General features: G+C 28.8%; 1 protein-coding gene across 1 annotated transcript; it reads left to right on the top strand.

Annotated features, from left to right (window-relative positions):
- Positions 1 to 4,704: 4,704 nt before the first annotated feature.
- Positions 4,705 to 9,281, top strand: LOC130979690 (probable xyloglucan endotransglucosylase/hydrolase protein 30). The gene is made up of 4 exons (XM_057903210.1): positions 4,705 to 5,063; positions 5,144 to 5,244; positions 5,760 to 5,968; positions 8,639 to 9,281. Exons 1-4 carry the CDS (start codon positions 4,829 to 4,831, stop codon positions 9,165 to 9,167), a joined length of 1,074 nt encoding a protein of 357 aa, XP_057759193.1. The 5' UTR covers positions 4,705 to 4,828; the 3' UTR covers positions 9,168 to 9,281.
- The last annotated feature ends 5,430 nt before the right edge of the window (positions 9,282 to 14,711 follow it).

Below are 14,711 nucleotides of genomic sequence, written 5' to 3'. Positions count from 1 at the left end.
TAATTGATTGTTAATTGTGAGTGTTACTCTTAATGAATAATAGTGGCAGAGAATTGTCCACTTCTGTAGAGTAGAGCATGCTATAGAAACTATGATTGAAAGTGGGTCCATTGATAGCATAAGCTAACCAAGGATGAGATTGAGATTGAAGAAGGAATTGCATTGGTTATTATGAATGAAACAATGGTTTTGGAATTCAATTTTGGTTTTCTTTATTCACAAGCTAAGCTAAGATAACACCTACACTAAAGAATGAGAGCTGTACACTTTAGAGAGTAAAGTGTGATCTCTCACAATTGATTTTATAGGTAGAATCAAAAATAAATATAAAAGAAAAACTATTTAATGATAGAAGATCATACTTTATTCTCTAAAGTGAAATTTAAATTTTAGAGGATCCAAATTCTCACATTGATGCCCATAATAAGAACATCATAATAGATATGACTTATAATGACGTGTATACTTGATCCATTTGTTGCAAACCCTATCCATTCCCTTTTCATTTATAAAAAGTTAAATGGCAGAATTAATTAGTACGTTAATTAGTTAAAAAAACAAAAATAGAAATAAATCATTTTGTTAGTCCAGCAAAGTTATTAATTTTAAAATGTTATAATCAACTTTGGCCTTTGTTAAATTTTGATATTGGAATTGTGATTTATTGACGCACTTTCGGCCGCAAATAGTGAACCATTCTGCCCTCAACTCTAAATTCTTTACAACTTTTCTCTATTCTTTATTCACGGACTTTTCATTATTGTAACATTTAGAAGTGTCAAACGGTGCACCGAGTTTGAACCTGCTCGTTATGACTTGGGATCGAGCAGTCAAAATTAGAAAAATAATTTAATTCATATTTTAAATTAGTCAAAAAAATATTAACTTGATTTAACTCGTTTGAGTTAATGAGTTAGACGATCAATTCGTTTGATTTTTTAATTATTTTATAATTTTAGCAATTTTTTGTTTAATATTTATATAAATAAAAAATTTATCATACATTTATATATTTTTATAATAAATTATCTAGAGTCTAAACAATTAGTTAACAAAAAAATATTTTATATACTAAAAGAGATTTTATATAACAAAAGATTAAAATAAAATAAAAAATCGTCAAATAAGCTTACTTTTGTATAGGGTTGACAATGGGTAAAGTAGTGTAGGGTAGGGTAGGGTAGGGTTTGAACTTTACCCTAACTTTTTTTGCGGGTTGAAAATTTTATTAAAATTCTACCTTATTTTATCTATAGGTTAAAAATCTTTCAATCCTAACCTTACACGCATCCTAAAGTTTTAAACCCTATTCTACCATACTCTACTCTATCTGCAGAAATATCAAATTTTTTTAAAATAAATATAAAATTCAATTATTTCGAATTTCATACATATTAATAAAATAAAAAATAAAAAATTAACGCTTTAAATTACTAAATTAAGTAACTAGTTTCGTAGTTATTCATTTATTATAAGTTATTACATGAAAAAAGATGTGGGTTCAACTCTCATCTACTTTATTAATATATCTAATTTTTATAAAATAACTTATTTTGAAGGCTCTATTTTAACTCTTGTTAGAGTTTATGCAAAAATGGTTTCTTGTTCTTATTTTGTTTATTAATTGTCTTTTATATAGATTGTGTAAACTTATTTTAAAATATTAATAAATAAAAAAATAGTATTAAAAAATTAATAATATAGCAGTTAATTTCAATCAATGTATAAACCGTCAAATAAGTTTGATACAGATAAATTTTTAATTTTTTATTGACTTTGAATTTTAAATCTTTTTAATTAAATTTAAAGTTTTTTATTTTAAAGAATTTCAGATTTTTTTTATATTTTTTTCTACACACATTCCCAAAGTACCCCTCGCACTACTGCCTTTCCATGCAAATTACGGCCCATACGTGTTCACACACGCATTGTATCTCATTTCTCACGGTTGGCTTTGGCTACATACACCTTTTAAATGGACGATAATGCCCATGAAAAACCAATAGTTTTACCGTATTCTTCCTTATTCTATGCCCACCCCTCCATACTCCAAAATAATAATTGTCATATTTCATATTTTATATTCTCCAACTCCTCCTCCTCCTCCTTTAATTTGGTCGAACTTTTGAGCCTGAGTTGTCCAATATTCATCTCATCAGAGTCACAAGCTTGGTATCTAATGAATAGTATTCTCTAGTTCCCAATTCACGAAAGAAATATACCCATATCAGTTGGTTTTCTTTTTATCATAATATAATTGACTTTATATATATTTCTAATAATAACTAATAATGATAATGATGTTACAATGTGTTTCTTAGTTTTAATCAAATTCTATATATATACACAAGTGACGACCTTGACGAAAAACAACTCATTGGCTCATAGTTTGACAAATCATGCATTAGAAACCTTAGGTGGCAAGATATAATAATCTCACTTATTATCTTAATCTTAATTATTAAGAAAGATGAGAGGCCACGACACTTTGTTGTACACGTGTGAAGTAAAATGGGGCCCAGTACCGCCCTCCACTAGAGAATTTTTTTACAACAAGAAGAAGTTCAAGAAGAACACGAAGCAGAGTTGTACTGCTCCTCCAAAGTTCTATCCACCAGATGATTATTTTTAATTTATTAATATGACGTTATGTATTTAAATATATGTATAAAATGATTTTATATCAATAGTGCATTAAAATTAAATTTTAAATATATATACAAATTAAAATGGAAAATAAAAAAAATATTGACGAATATTGATATAATTAGGTTTTCATGAAGATGATGTATGATTATTTTAATTAATTCAAACTTACAAATGAAACCTCACTTTTGGCATGATACTCAACATAATGTATAATACAAATTATTGAATGGTCCTTATCATTCTTGGTCACCACCCCAACATAATTTAGCAGGTTCATGAAATAGCATCTTACCCTAAAACAAATAAATAAATTATTCAATCCAACAATGATAGCAACAACCTAACGATAAGCACATATTCTCTTCTTAACCCCAAAAAAAAAAAACAAAACAAAAAATACAAAATTTAACCACCACTCTGCATAGTTCTTCCTCACACAGGGGCATGCCTCGTAATAACGCTACAAAACAAAGGGCAATTTCGTGCACATGAAGAAAATGATTTTAATATTTTCTTTTTGGTGACAAATGATTTTTAATATAAAAATATTTATTAGTTATTGGCGTTCACAACAGTGTTTTTAATAGTTAACAAGTATTTTCTTTTTAATTTTACCAATTAAAATATAATTTAAAAACACAACTAACTAATTATTATTATTATATTTTTATACAAGTATGAATAATATTTAAGTATAAATGGAATTTTTATTAAAGAAAATATAGAAAAAGGTTCTCAAATTAATATCTTTAAATAATTATTCATCGAAAAAAAATTATCTTTTACTTTGTATATAAAAGTAGTTGACTTGATGTGCCAAAAATATTTAGCATATAAATGATATATATTTTCGTTAAAGAAAATAATATAAAAAAGGTTATAAAATCAATTTTTGTAGGTAATTATTCATCGAAAAAGTTAGTTTTACGTTGTACCTAAAAATATTTACCTTAATGTCATCACTCAATATCTAAAAGAGCCAAAAATATTTAGCGTATATATGATATTTTCGTTAAAGAAAATACAGAAAAAGTTTTAAAATTAATCTTTTTAGGTAATTATTCATCGAAAAAGTTAGTTTTTACGTGGTACCTAAAAATATTTATCTTAATGTGATTATTCAATATTCTAAAAGTGCCAGAAATATTTAGCGTGAGTATAAATGGTATTTTCGTTAAAAAGTATAGAAAAAAATTGTAAAATTAATCTTTTTAGGTAATTATTCATCGAAAGAAGTTAGTTTTTATGTTGTACCTAAAAGTATTTAACTTAATGTAATTATTCAATATCCAGAAAATGCCAAAAATATATAGCATATAAATGGTATTTTGTTAAAGAAAAATATAGAAAGTTTTAAAAATTAATATTTTGGATAATTATTCATCCAAAAAATTATTTTTAAGTTGTACATAAAAATATTTGTATTATTGTAATGATTCAATATCTTAAAAGTTTTATAAACAATTGAACAAATTTTTTTCTTTTAAAATAATAAATATTATTTTATTAAAAATAATCTTTACAAATTAAATTTAATTATTAAATAATTAGCTCACTTATTTGATTAAACATATAGTCGGTAAGAATTTAAATTCTAATGCATCTACGACGAATTAGTTTTGTTAGGACAAAAAACTCACATTACTTGTTTTGTAAAGACAAGTGAACTGATAACTTAACCAATTTAAATTTATTTATATTATCAATCTAAGTGACTATGTTTTATTTTTTATTTTTTATTAAAAATAGGAAGAATCGAATTCGTAATTTTTTAGATAAACGTAAAAAAATTATATCATTTGAATTATAATTTATTGACGATTTTTAATTAATTACAAAAGAAAATATAGACGTAATTAAATAAAGGAATAATGAAAGTGGCATCCAAAACTAATTAATTACAAGGACGTCAAAATAAGGAAGATAAAAGAAATAATAAAAATCCAAAAGCAATGGCATATGATGAGCAGCCAAAAAAGACGAATACCAATCTTCTCTCTCTTGCCCTCTCCTTCCATCACGGTCTTGTGTATATAAATATATAGTGCAGAACTCACAAAATTGAGGTTTCCAATTTTCCATTCCATGACAGAGAAAAACACACACCACTGCACCATAATAATAATACTAATACTAATATTTATTAAATTAAATAATATTAGTACACATACATAATAATATGGATCATAATACTTTACGTCGTTTTGGGGAAATAATACCCAAAACTCATCGTAATCATAATTTTCTCTTATCACTCTTTCTCTTCGTCTTCTTCTTCTTCTTCTCATCACACGCAGCTTTTGACCTAGCTACCATCCCCTTCAACGATGGCTATTCTCCTCTCTTCGGAGATAGCAACGTTGTTCGCTCCGATGACGGCAACGGCGTTAACCTCCTCCTCGATCGCTTCACCGGTAAATTCAATTCTCTCTATTTTCTTCTTCTTTTCATCTCTCCAAATCTATAATTTTCACAATTCCGTAAAATTGAGCAGGTTCTGGCTTCATATCATCCAGTATGTACAAATATGGATTCTTCAGCGCTAACATCAAGTTGCCATCAAATTATACAGCTGGAATTTGCGTCGCTTTTTATGTAAGTCACTAAAACAATTATTTTATTTGATTCTTCTATGAAATAATTATAAATTGAAATTATAGCATTAGCATCCATCAATCTCGGTTGAACTGCGCTTATTCCTTTAATTTCTTTATGGAAATGAATTGATTATTCCGTGTAAATCCCAAACTTTTTTCGTTTTCTCATCATGCATGGATTCTTTCCTTCCTTGTTTCAATTTTTACTTTTTTGTTTTGAATTATTCCGTTGGGATCAGTAAAACGCGCAACTAATTAAATATTAGTCAAACTTTACTGCTTTAATTAATTCGATTAAAAGATATTTAAAAATTGCTGACAATGAGTGAAAAGTCAATTGAAGATAGGTACGTACAATTTAAGATTTTTGCACTCTTCAACAATACTGTGTTCACTTATGAAACTTTAATTAGGTTTCATGATTACTTCTACATACTCATGATGATGAATTGATTATTGTAGATTTTGATTTTATTATTTTTTACTTCAATATTTTTTTTAAAATTTTGGTAGACGTCAAATGGTGATGTGTTCGAGAAGACACACGATGAGTTGGACTTTGAATTCCTTGGTAACTTAGCGGGAAAACCGTGGCGGTTTCAGACCAACTTGTACGGCAACGGAAGCACCCACCGTGGCCGTGAGGAGAGGTATCGCCTGTGGTTTGATCCTACAAAGGAATACCATAGATACAGCATCCTTTGGACTGCCAAGAATGTTGTGTAAGTCTTCTAATTACTTTTAATTTTCCATCTACGGACTATGCTACTTGTAAACTAAAATTAAACATCAAAATTAGTTAAAATATAAAATATATTTTAAAATATAAATATTCATTAAAAATAAATTAAACTACATATATTTATATATAGATATATTAGGTGAAAATTTAAGTATAGTCTATGAAATTAATAAATAAGAGTCGTTTAATGAAAATTTGATCAAACCAGTCAAATTATCTAATAATTCTCAATTATCAATTTCACGTAAAGTCGATTACACCTGAATTTCCACCAATATATTAATAGCTGATTTTAGTGATTAATTTTAATTTATAAATAATATTTTTGTTTCACCTAATATATAAACTTAGAATTTAATTTTTACAAAGGTAAAACAGTTTTAGACTTTTAAAAGTGCATCTAATAACGTAATTTACCTTTTATAGTGTTAATGTATTAAAATAAACTCATAAATTTAAATAAAAAATGTTAAAGCAATCAATATTTAATTTGTAAAATACGGACTATGAATGGATATAATATATGACAGAAATTTATATGTAATTATTTTTATATGAAGTTAATATTTAAAAATTATTAAATAATTTGATAAATTTAACTAAATTATTATCTAATTATTCTTAATTACTAAGTCTACATAAAAATAATTGTATATGAGTGTTTAATGTTGACCCTGATATATTTTCCACAAAAATAAGTACAGAGGTTATAGCTTTGCATTGCCTGAAGATTAGAATTTATATACGTTTTTTATGAGCTAAATTTTATAGTTGAATTCATGCCGTCTTATCCTAATTAATATGATTTAGAGCTTATTATCATATGATATTGTTAATAAACCACATGAAGATTAATTAACAATCATATACAAAACTTTACATCCCCAATATTAAGGGAATTCTTGTGTAGTAGTGGTCTAATGTAATTCAAAATTGCTCCATGAAGAATAAACGTGCTAATTATTTGCAAGATTTACTTACACACATTACAAACTGTCAAAATTCAAAGTAGTGAGAAATACAAAATAGTACCCATAATCTTAAGGTTAAGAATAAATATTAAAATAGTGATGTATCGATGATATCGTGCACTTTGCTATCTGGTATTTCCAATGATGTCTTCCCTTTTTGTGCCTTTGTATTTGCCTCATGCTTGGAAAGTCTTTTCTGGAATGTGTATTTATGGAATATAGTATTAAACTTTAACGTGATGTGTTTGTGTATGTATGATCAATGATGAATCGTTTTTCTATTTTTTTTTTTTTGACTCAAACGTGAGGAAGGGATTTAAAGTGTTTGGAGTTGCGTGTGGGATGCGTTTTTATAAGATTATAATTGAAATTTGAAGGCATATAGTTTTCGTTGCTAAAAGGATGGTTTGGAATTGAATGATATAATTTCCAGTTTGGACAAGTGCATTATGGCCCACACTGCAACTTGAATTTTTTTTTTTTGTTTTCATAATTATATTATTATTCTCATTATCTTCTCACCATTATTATGGTGATCATGATAAGATATACAATGGATTAAACAAAAAATAATAATGTTCTTATATTTTTAATCACATAAATTTGTGCTTATCCTTATGTTTATCTGTATCACACATGTGACATATGTGAGACTCTATATCTTTTATTTCAAGTCATATAAATATCATGGTCCTTCTCATTATCATCATCATTTGAGTTGATTCTTTAATTTGATGTGAAAGCTTAATAGTAATATCCGGTGAGATTGTGGGTTGTGGGGTGAACAAAATTGCATTATTTCCCTAATTTATTAATTTCTGTATTATTACATATAATTAGTTATAATTTAATTATTTATGCTTCTATAATTTGATTGAAATTTCTCTCCTCTGATAAATTCAGTGGACCGTATGTGCCTAATTCATTATCCAATTAAAAGCTCTAAACTACCCATAAAGCAGGTTAATTAATTAGGACGGTGTTGTTATTGATCTTAATCCAACTGGACCTACAAAGTGTGGCATAAATAAAATTCATCAGAAAACAGGGAATTAGTTCGTCCACTATAAAGAAGCATGCATGTGAACTATGTTTTTAATTAATCTCTATGATCAATGGCAACAAAATTTAGTTAAATTAATTATCAACCAAACTAAAGCAAGCTCATAGATTCCTATACCATTTGCCAAACCTTCTTGTCCCCATAGTTCCACCTAATTGAAACTCAATACAACTAGCTGGCAAATATCTCTTTTTTATTTCATTGGAATATTTGCCTATGTGTGACAACTACCAAACAATAAGTTTTTTATTTTTTTATTTTTTAAATATTTAAGTTCAATAATTTTTATGTAACTAGTGCAAATTTTTGTATTCTAACATTTAATTAGATATTACCATGTAGTTATGAGATAGTACATAGAATATTAAGTAGTTTTTTTAACAAGTAAATTTTTTTTCGATTTTTAAACAGTAATTTATTAATGTGTCGTCAAAACCGTTTAAACCAATTACTTAGATAGTTGATAACTGAATTAGAGATTATCAAACCATGAAGGGATGTTTTATCCTTCTAACAAATTGTTAGACAAAAAATATATTTACTTTTTTTCTAGTTTGAAATTAGGCATAAATATGTTTAATAATAATTTTAACGGCTATGTATGAATTTATCTCAGATTTTACATTGATGAAGTTCCAATTAGAGAGGTGCTAAGAAGTGCTGAAATGGGAGCTGATTACCCATCTAAACCAATGTCATTATATGCAACAATTTGGGATGCATCAAATTGGGCCACTTCAGGTGGAAAGTACAAAGTGAACTATAAATATGCACCTTTTGTAGCCGAATTTAAAGACCTAGTCCTCAAGGGTTGCTCCGTTGACCCTATTGAAGAGTCCACCGTGGCCGGCCGAAGCATTTGCTCCGACCAACACGCCGATCTTGAGGCACAAGACTATGCTGCCGTGACCCCAAGGCGCCGCCTAGCGATGCGCCGGTTCCGGCAGCGTTACATGTACTATTCTTATTGTTATGACACATTAAGGTACCCTAATCCATTACCTGAATGTGATATTATACCATCGGAGAAACAAAGATTTAAGGAGACTGGAAGGTTGAAATTCGGCGGCAGCCACCGCCGGCAGTCTCGGCGGAAGGGCCGGACTACAACTCCGGTGGATGATGCCGATCAAGGTGATATGTGATGAGTGATGATTGGGTTGTAAATAATAGTGTCCAATATAATTTTATATGTGGTTTTGTCTATATAATTGTTTGAAACCATAAATAAACAAACCAAGTGATTATTTTTAGGTCAATTTTTTTTCTTCTTTTATTTTTTATGATATGTTTGGTGTCATGTTAGTGTATTATATATGTGTATGTTGTTGCAGTAGGTGGAATATATATTTACATGAATGAGTGCACAAATGAATAAGTCCAAGCTTTGTGTGTGTCAAGAATTGCATTGACGGTCACTAATTATATTATTTGTGTGATTGGTTTCTCTATTCATCAATTAATTTAGAGTGGTTTAGGTTGTATGTTAAATACAAAACTAGATTATGCTTTAACTTCGACAATTTTTTATTTTAAAGACTATTATAGGGTTAGTTAGTAGAAGCTAGGGAGAGTAAAATTAAATATAGGTGATGTTACGTTCTTTTTTCTTTCTAGTCTTCACAGGTAAGATATAGTAAAATTTAGAATTGGAATGATGTTAAGAGACAATATTTTTAATGAAAAATAAAAATTGATTAATATTGACTTAAATATAAGATAGATATGCAATATAAAAATATTCATTACTACATTTCAAAAATCTGAAATTCAAATGAGACATGTAGAAAGTTAATCATATATAAAGTGTGAGTTCATCAGTCATATTTATAAACATGTTATTAGTTAGGGAAAGTATTGGGAGCCAATGGAATATTTGTACAATGCGTATAATGGAGGTTTAGGAAGTATTAGAGATATAATCATTAGTGTTACCTTTTTCCGAAATCAGCTTAAGCTTTTAGGATGAGTGATTTTATGACATGAGATGTTTATTATCACTAGTACCGGATGATTATTCTGAATATTATGAGTGATGTTTATTTTGTAACTCATATAGCCTATTGTACACATTGTATAAATAAGCTATTGACTCTCTAGCGGGACTCGAAATTAGTTATTACTCTAAAAATAATATATGATCATTTCTATGAAAGAGAGAAATTAAATGATTAAAAATTAATTAAGAAATGAAAATTAAAGTTAGAGGATCTATCAACCATTATGAATAATGTTTTTCCTTTATCCAGTAGCTAGTAAGTGGCAAGTAGTGCGTTGTTTTCTTTAATTTTAAAAGCACTACAATATGCAAAAACCGTCCTATTGGCCGAGAAGAGTAAGGCATAGAAATTTGAAAGTGATTAGTGTCATAATAGTTTTTGGCTCTGAAATGACATCGAACCTACCTGTCGCTAACATATATGCTAATACTAATTAATTATATTAACCAGCTAGCTATATATAGTGCTTTGACACATCATTTGGATAATGAACTATGATTAAGCACTTGACAAAATAATAACTGCTCGATGTGATGATACATTGTTATTAGACGGAAAACTTTAAAGATGAAAAAAAGGTGTTTGATATTATATCCTACAAACTATATCAAATTATATATATGGTTATTAATTGTTAACTAGATTAATGAAATTCTTATTTTTAAATTATTATTAGAATACAGTTAGCTAGCAGCTAGCTATAAGTAAAATTGTTATTTAAACATAAGGAAAAGCATAGTGGAATATACACTATTTTATTGTCAATTAATTAAGAAAATTATCCCATATAATTGCATCAATTTACGTATCCGAAGTTAATCTATAACTTAGCATGAATATAGTACTAAAAGTAAATTTGTCTGTAAAGAAAAAATATACGAGGAAGTTTCATAAAAAAGCAGTGAAATAATACCGATAGTATAGTTAGTATATAGGGTTCGTTGTACCAACTAATGTTATTATTACTTGCTTAACCAGCTGGTTTTTATCTTTTTTTTCCCCAATTATTAGTGCGTGACCAGTTTTTTTTTTTCAAAAAGATAGTAGGTTATATTTTATTAATTATTAAAAATAAAATATAAAGATATTCAAAAGTTGAATAGTATAATAAAAGGTGGAAATTTTTTAAAAATACTACACTGAAGGTATTTATCTAACGGTGTGTAGTTAAAAAATGAAGAAAAATTTTAAAGAAGAAAGAATGGTAAATCAAATTGAATACAACTAAGAGCTTGCCTCATAGAGATGACGATCTAAACTGAGAGTTCTTTGGATTTTACGGAATAACTTGACAGAGCTTGCTAGAATGGTAGACGGCATAGAAGTAGAACCTTCAAAAATCAACTGGTTGCGAGCTTTCCAGCAGTTCCAGCAAATGATGGCAAGCAATTGAGGATTACGGTCAGCATTCTTCAACGGGTTAAGTATCTCTGTTGATGCAGTCTACCATGTCCAAAAGTCGTTAGAACTATGAGGGGGAATACAATCACGAAGATAACTTTGAGACCATACGTCTTTAACTCTAGAGCAATCGATCAAACAATGAGTGACTGTTTCCGTTGCTTCATGACAGCAGGGGCATATTGGTGATATAGATGGGATGCGGTGATGAATCTAAGCAAGTATCGGAAGTCGGCCATGGAGAGCTTTCCAGATAAATAGCATAATTTTGTGAGGCAAGTTCAACTTCCATAGATCAATCCACGATTTTTTCTGCTACATATAATTAGGGTAAAGCTCCAGAGGCGGATGGTAAAATAAATAGCCAATTCTGTAACCTGAAATTGTATCATATTGCTTGGATTTGTTCAAATCCCATTGCAATTTGTCTCTACTCTTCTGAATTTTAACTGACAAAATCCTATTTGCAACGTTTTGAGGAAATAATTCTTGAATGAGATTCTGATTCCAATTCCTATATTCAGTAATTAGATCTTTAACTTTTGGAACCAACTCAGAAATAGCCTGTCTATTTAGCATGTCAGAAATCATTAAAAGATACGAAGGAGACAGTCAAGGATCCTCAAAGGTTCGGATATTCTCACCAGTATCCACAGCCCAATATTTGACCAGTTGCTATGCTAAGTTATAAAATATATATAATCAGTATTCACTTTTCATTCATACGAAATACATGTGGGAGTAATTTGATAAAGATGCTTAAAATATATTTTTTAATATTTTTAATAATTAAAATTTAATACATATAATTAATTAAATTGTATTATTTTTGTTAAAATAAAATATTTAATTAAAAAATCGATAAATTATATTTTGAATTAGTCTAAATTAATACTTTTTATAAAACTAACAACAATATTTTTATTATAAAAAATAATTAAAATACTATTATTATTATTATTATAGGAGTATTTTAATTATTTTTTATAATAGGATTATCATAGTCATTTTTTATAAAAAAATATTAATTTAGATCAGTTTAATGTTTAGTTTATCGATTTTTCGATCAAATTAATTTATCTGATCTAATTTTAATAAAAATAATACAGCTTAATTAATTATATATATTAAATTTTAATTAATTAAAAATATTTTTTTAAAAATACATTTTAAATAATTTTATCTAAATAACTCCCAATATATATACTACAATAAAAATAGTGATTACAATACTTTAAAAAATATTTTTAAAATTAAACTAATATTTTTAAAAGAATATTGTTAAAAGAAATATTACCAAAATATAAAAAAATGTAACTTTAATTTTAACGATACGTGGTGGTAATCGTTGTAGTATATATATATATAATGGTTATTGTTTCCATGGAAATTTCCAAAGGAGTAGGTGATCGTTCATTTTCTTTATTTAGTATACTACTTACAATACATGACCCACAAATACGTTAGTTTAGTTCAAACGGTTTGGTTTATCTCTTAGCTTTCTCAAAATTTAATATAAGAGCATGTGTATTTGATGTATCGCATATAATTTTTCCACTCCACGTAATATTTATCGAGTAAATATCTATAGTCGTTTTTGAGATTTACGTAAATACTCAATCTAATCTTTAAAATTTCGATTTTTTATTGTAGTCTTTTAAATAGAACTTCGAATATTTAAAGTAGTCTTTGACCATATTTCAGGTGATGAGTTATCACCGGAATACTGACGTGACTTCGGATTACCACGTGGGAGGGGCCCAAAACATTGTCGTTTTGGTTTGGCACCTTTGATAGCCAAAAACGACGTCGTTTAGATGTTATTTAGTATGAAAAACAGTTTTCTCTCCCAACACAAACACTTCACTTCATTCGTTTCTTTCTCTTCCACCCTCTGACTTTTTCTTCATCTCTCCATCAATGGCGTAGCCGTAGGGTTGTATTTGCTGTCTTGAAAATTTTGAGAGAAAAAATAATCCGACCAAAAATTGTTATCGTTCTTTCCCTCCTTCACGAGAAGCACGAGGTTCTAACTCTGTGATCGAACTCAAAGTAACCTTCTTTTTTTGTTATACTTTGCATTTTCAATACAGTGTTGGTTGATGATATGCGAGTTGTTAGTGTAGTTGAGGTTATGGAGTTTTGGTGTCATTGTAGTGTCTAGGGTTTGAAGGCTGGCGGAGTTTGTGAGGTTGCTCTATTTAACCCGAATGAAACAGGGATGAAACAGGGAGATGTATGCAAGATTGGAAAAATATGTTTTCTTGTGGTGATTTTTTTTAATGCATTAATAGGCTTTCAAATTCTGCCTGTATTAAGTGAAAATTTAAAATTTCTTGCAGATAGAAGAGATGTTGGACATCATATTTCATCATAGGGGTGACTTCAAAAAAAATGCAGAAGGGATTATGGTATATTCTCCAGACAACAAGGCCTGTTTAGGTGATTTAGACACTGATACTCTAGATGTCTTCTACAAACGGAACTATCATAAAGAGCTTGGGTACAATGACATAAAACAATACTGGTGGCATGTTCCTGAAAAAGGCTTGGATAATGGACAACACTATCAGTACAAACACAGCTAACACTAACAACTGGGTAGTCACTTTTTGCATATGGACATCCTCCTCCAGCCTTCGAAACCTCCAATCAAAGTTCATCTTTGTTTCATAATCATCACCACAAGATTCTGACTTATCAGCATGTTCCTCATTCACAAAATATGCCCACACAAAAAATCCATACCATCTCGTCCCACTTGTCTATAACCAACAAAGAATCAAAGTTCAGAAAGGAACAACAGAAGAACATTGAGGGGATTAACAACACAAGTAATTATTCTAACCCATATTATAATTGGAGCAGCCATAAAACGGTTTGTTCGAATTCGTATCTGTACCAGACCATCTGAGAACCGGCCGACAGCCACAATCGTACCATTCTGGCGGGACCGATCTTCTGCTCTTCGTTTGTGTTCTCGTCCGGTTCCAGCTAGATGGAGAATGGACAGAGCTTCCGCCTGCAGTACTACCACCACCTATCATCGACATGAGTAGTGGCCCCAGACGGAAGATTATGAACAGGAAGCAGTGTATGAAAAAAGAAGAATAAGAGATGAAGATAAAGATGAGATAAACTGTATAAAAATTTGAGAATTTAGGGTTACATATAATAAGAGGGACTAATATGGGTACAAATTGAAAATTAGCCAGCTCAACTAGTCGTTGGACCTCTCCAGTGTAGCAAACCGAGTCCATGTTAGCGCTCTAGTGATGGTTCATCATC

This window comes from Arachis stenosperma, chromosome 5 (genome assembly GCF_014773155.1).
Source record: "Arachis stenosperma cultivar V10309 chromosome 5, arast.V10309.gnm1.PFL2, whole genome shotgun sequence".
Taxonomy (NCBI): Eukaryota; Viridiplantae; Streptophyta; class Magnoliopsida; order Fabales; family Fabaceae; genus Arachis; species Arachis stenosperma.
The sequence above is the reverse complement of the archived record's forward strand: the minus strand, read 5'-3'. Positions and strand labels throughout refer to the sequence as shown.

Excerpts from the sequence above, each read along its gene's own strand:
- LOC130979690 (XM_057903210.1), top strand. The coding sequence starts at position 4,829 with ATGGATCATAATACTTTACGTCGTTTTGGGGAAATAATACCCAAAACT. Across the intron at positions 5,064-5,143 it reads CCTCCTCGATCGCTTCACCG|GTTCTGGCTTCATATCATCC; the intron begins GTAAATTCAATT and ends AAAATTGAGCAG. Across the intron at positions 5,969-8,638 it reads TGGACTGCCAAGAATGTTGT|ATTTTACATTGATGAAGTTC; the intron begins GTAAGTCTTCTA and ends AATTTATCTCAG.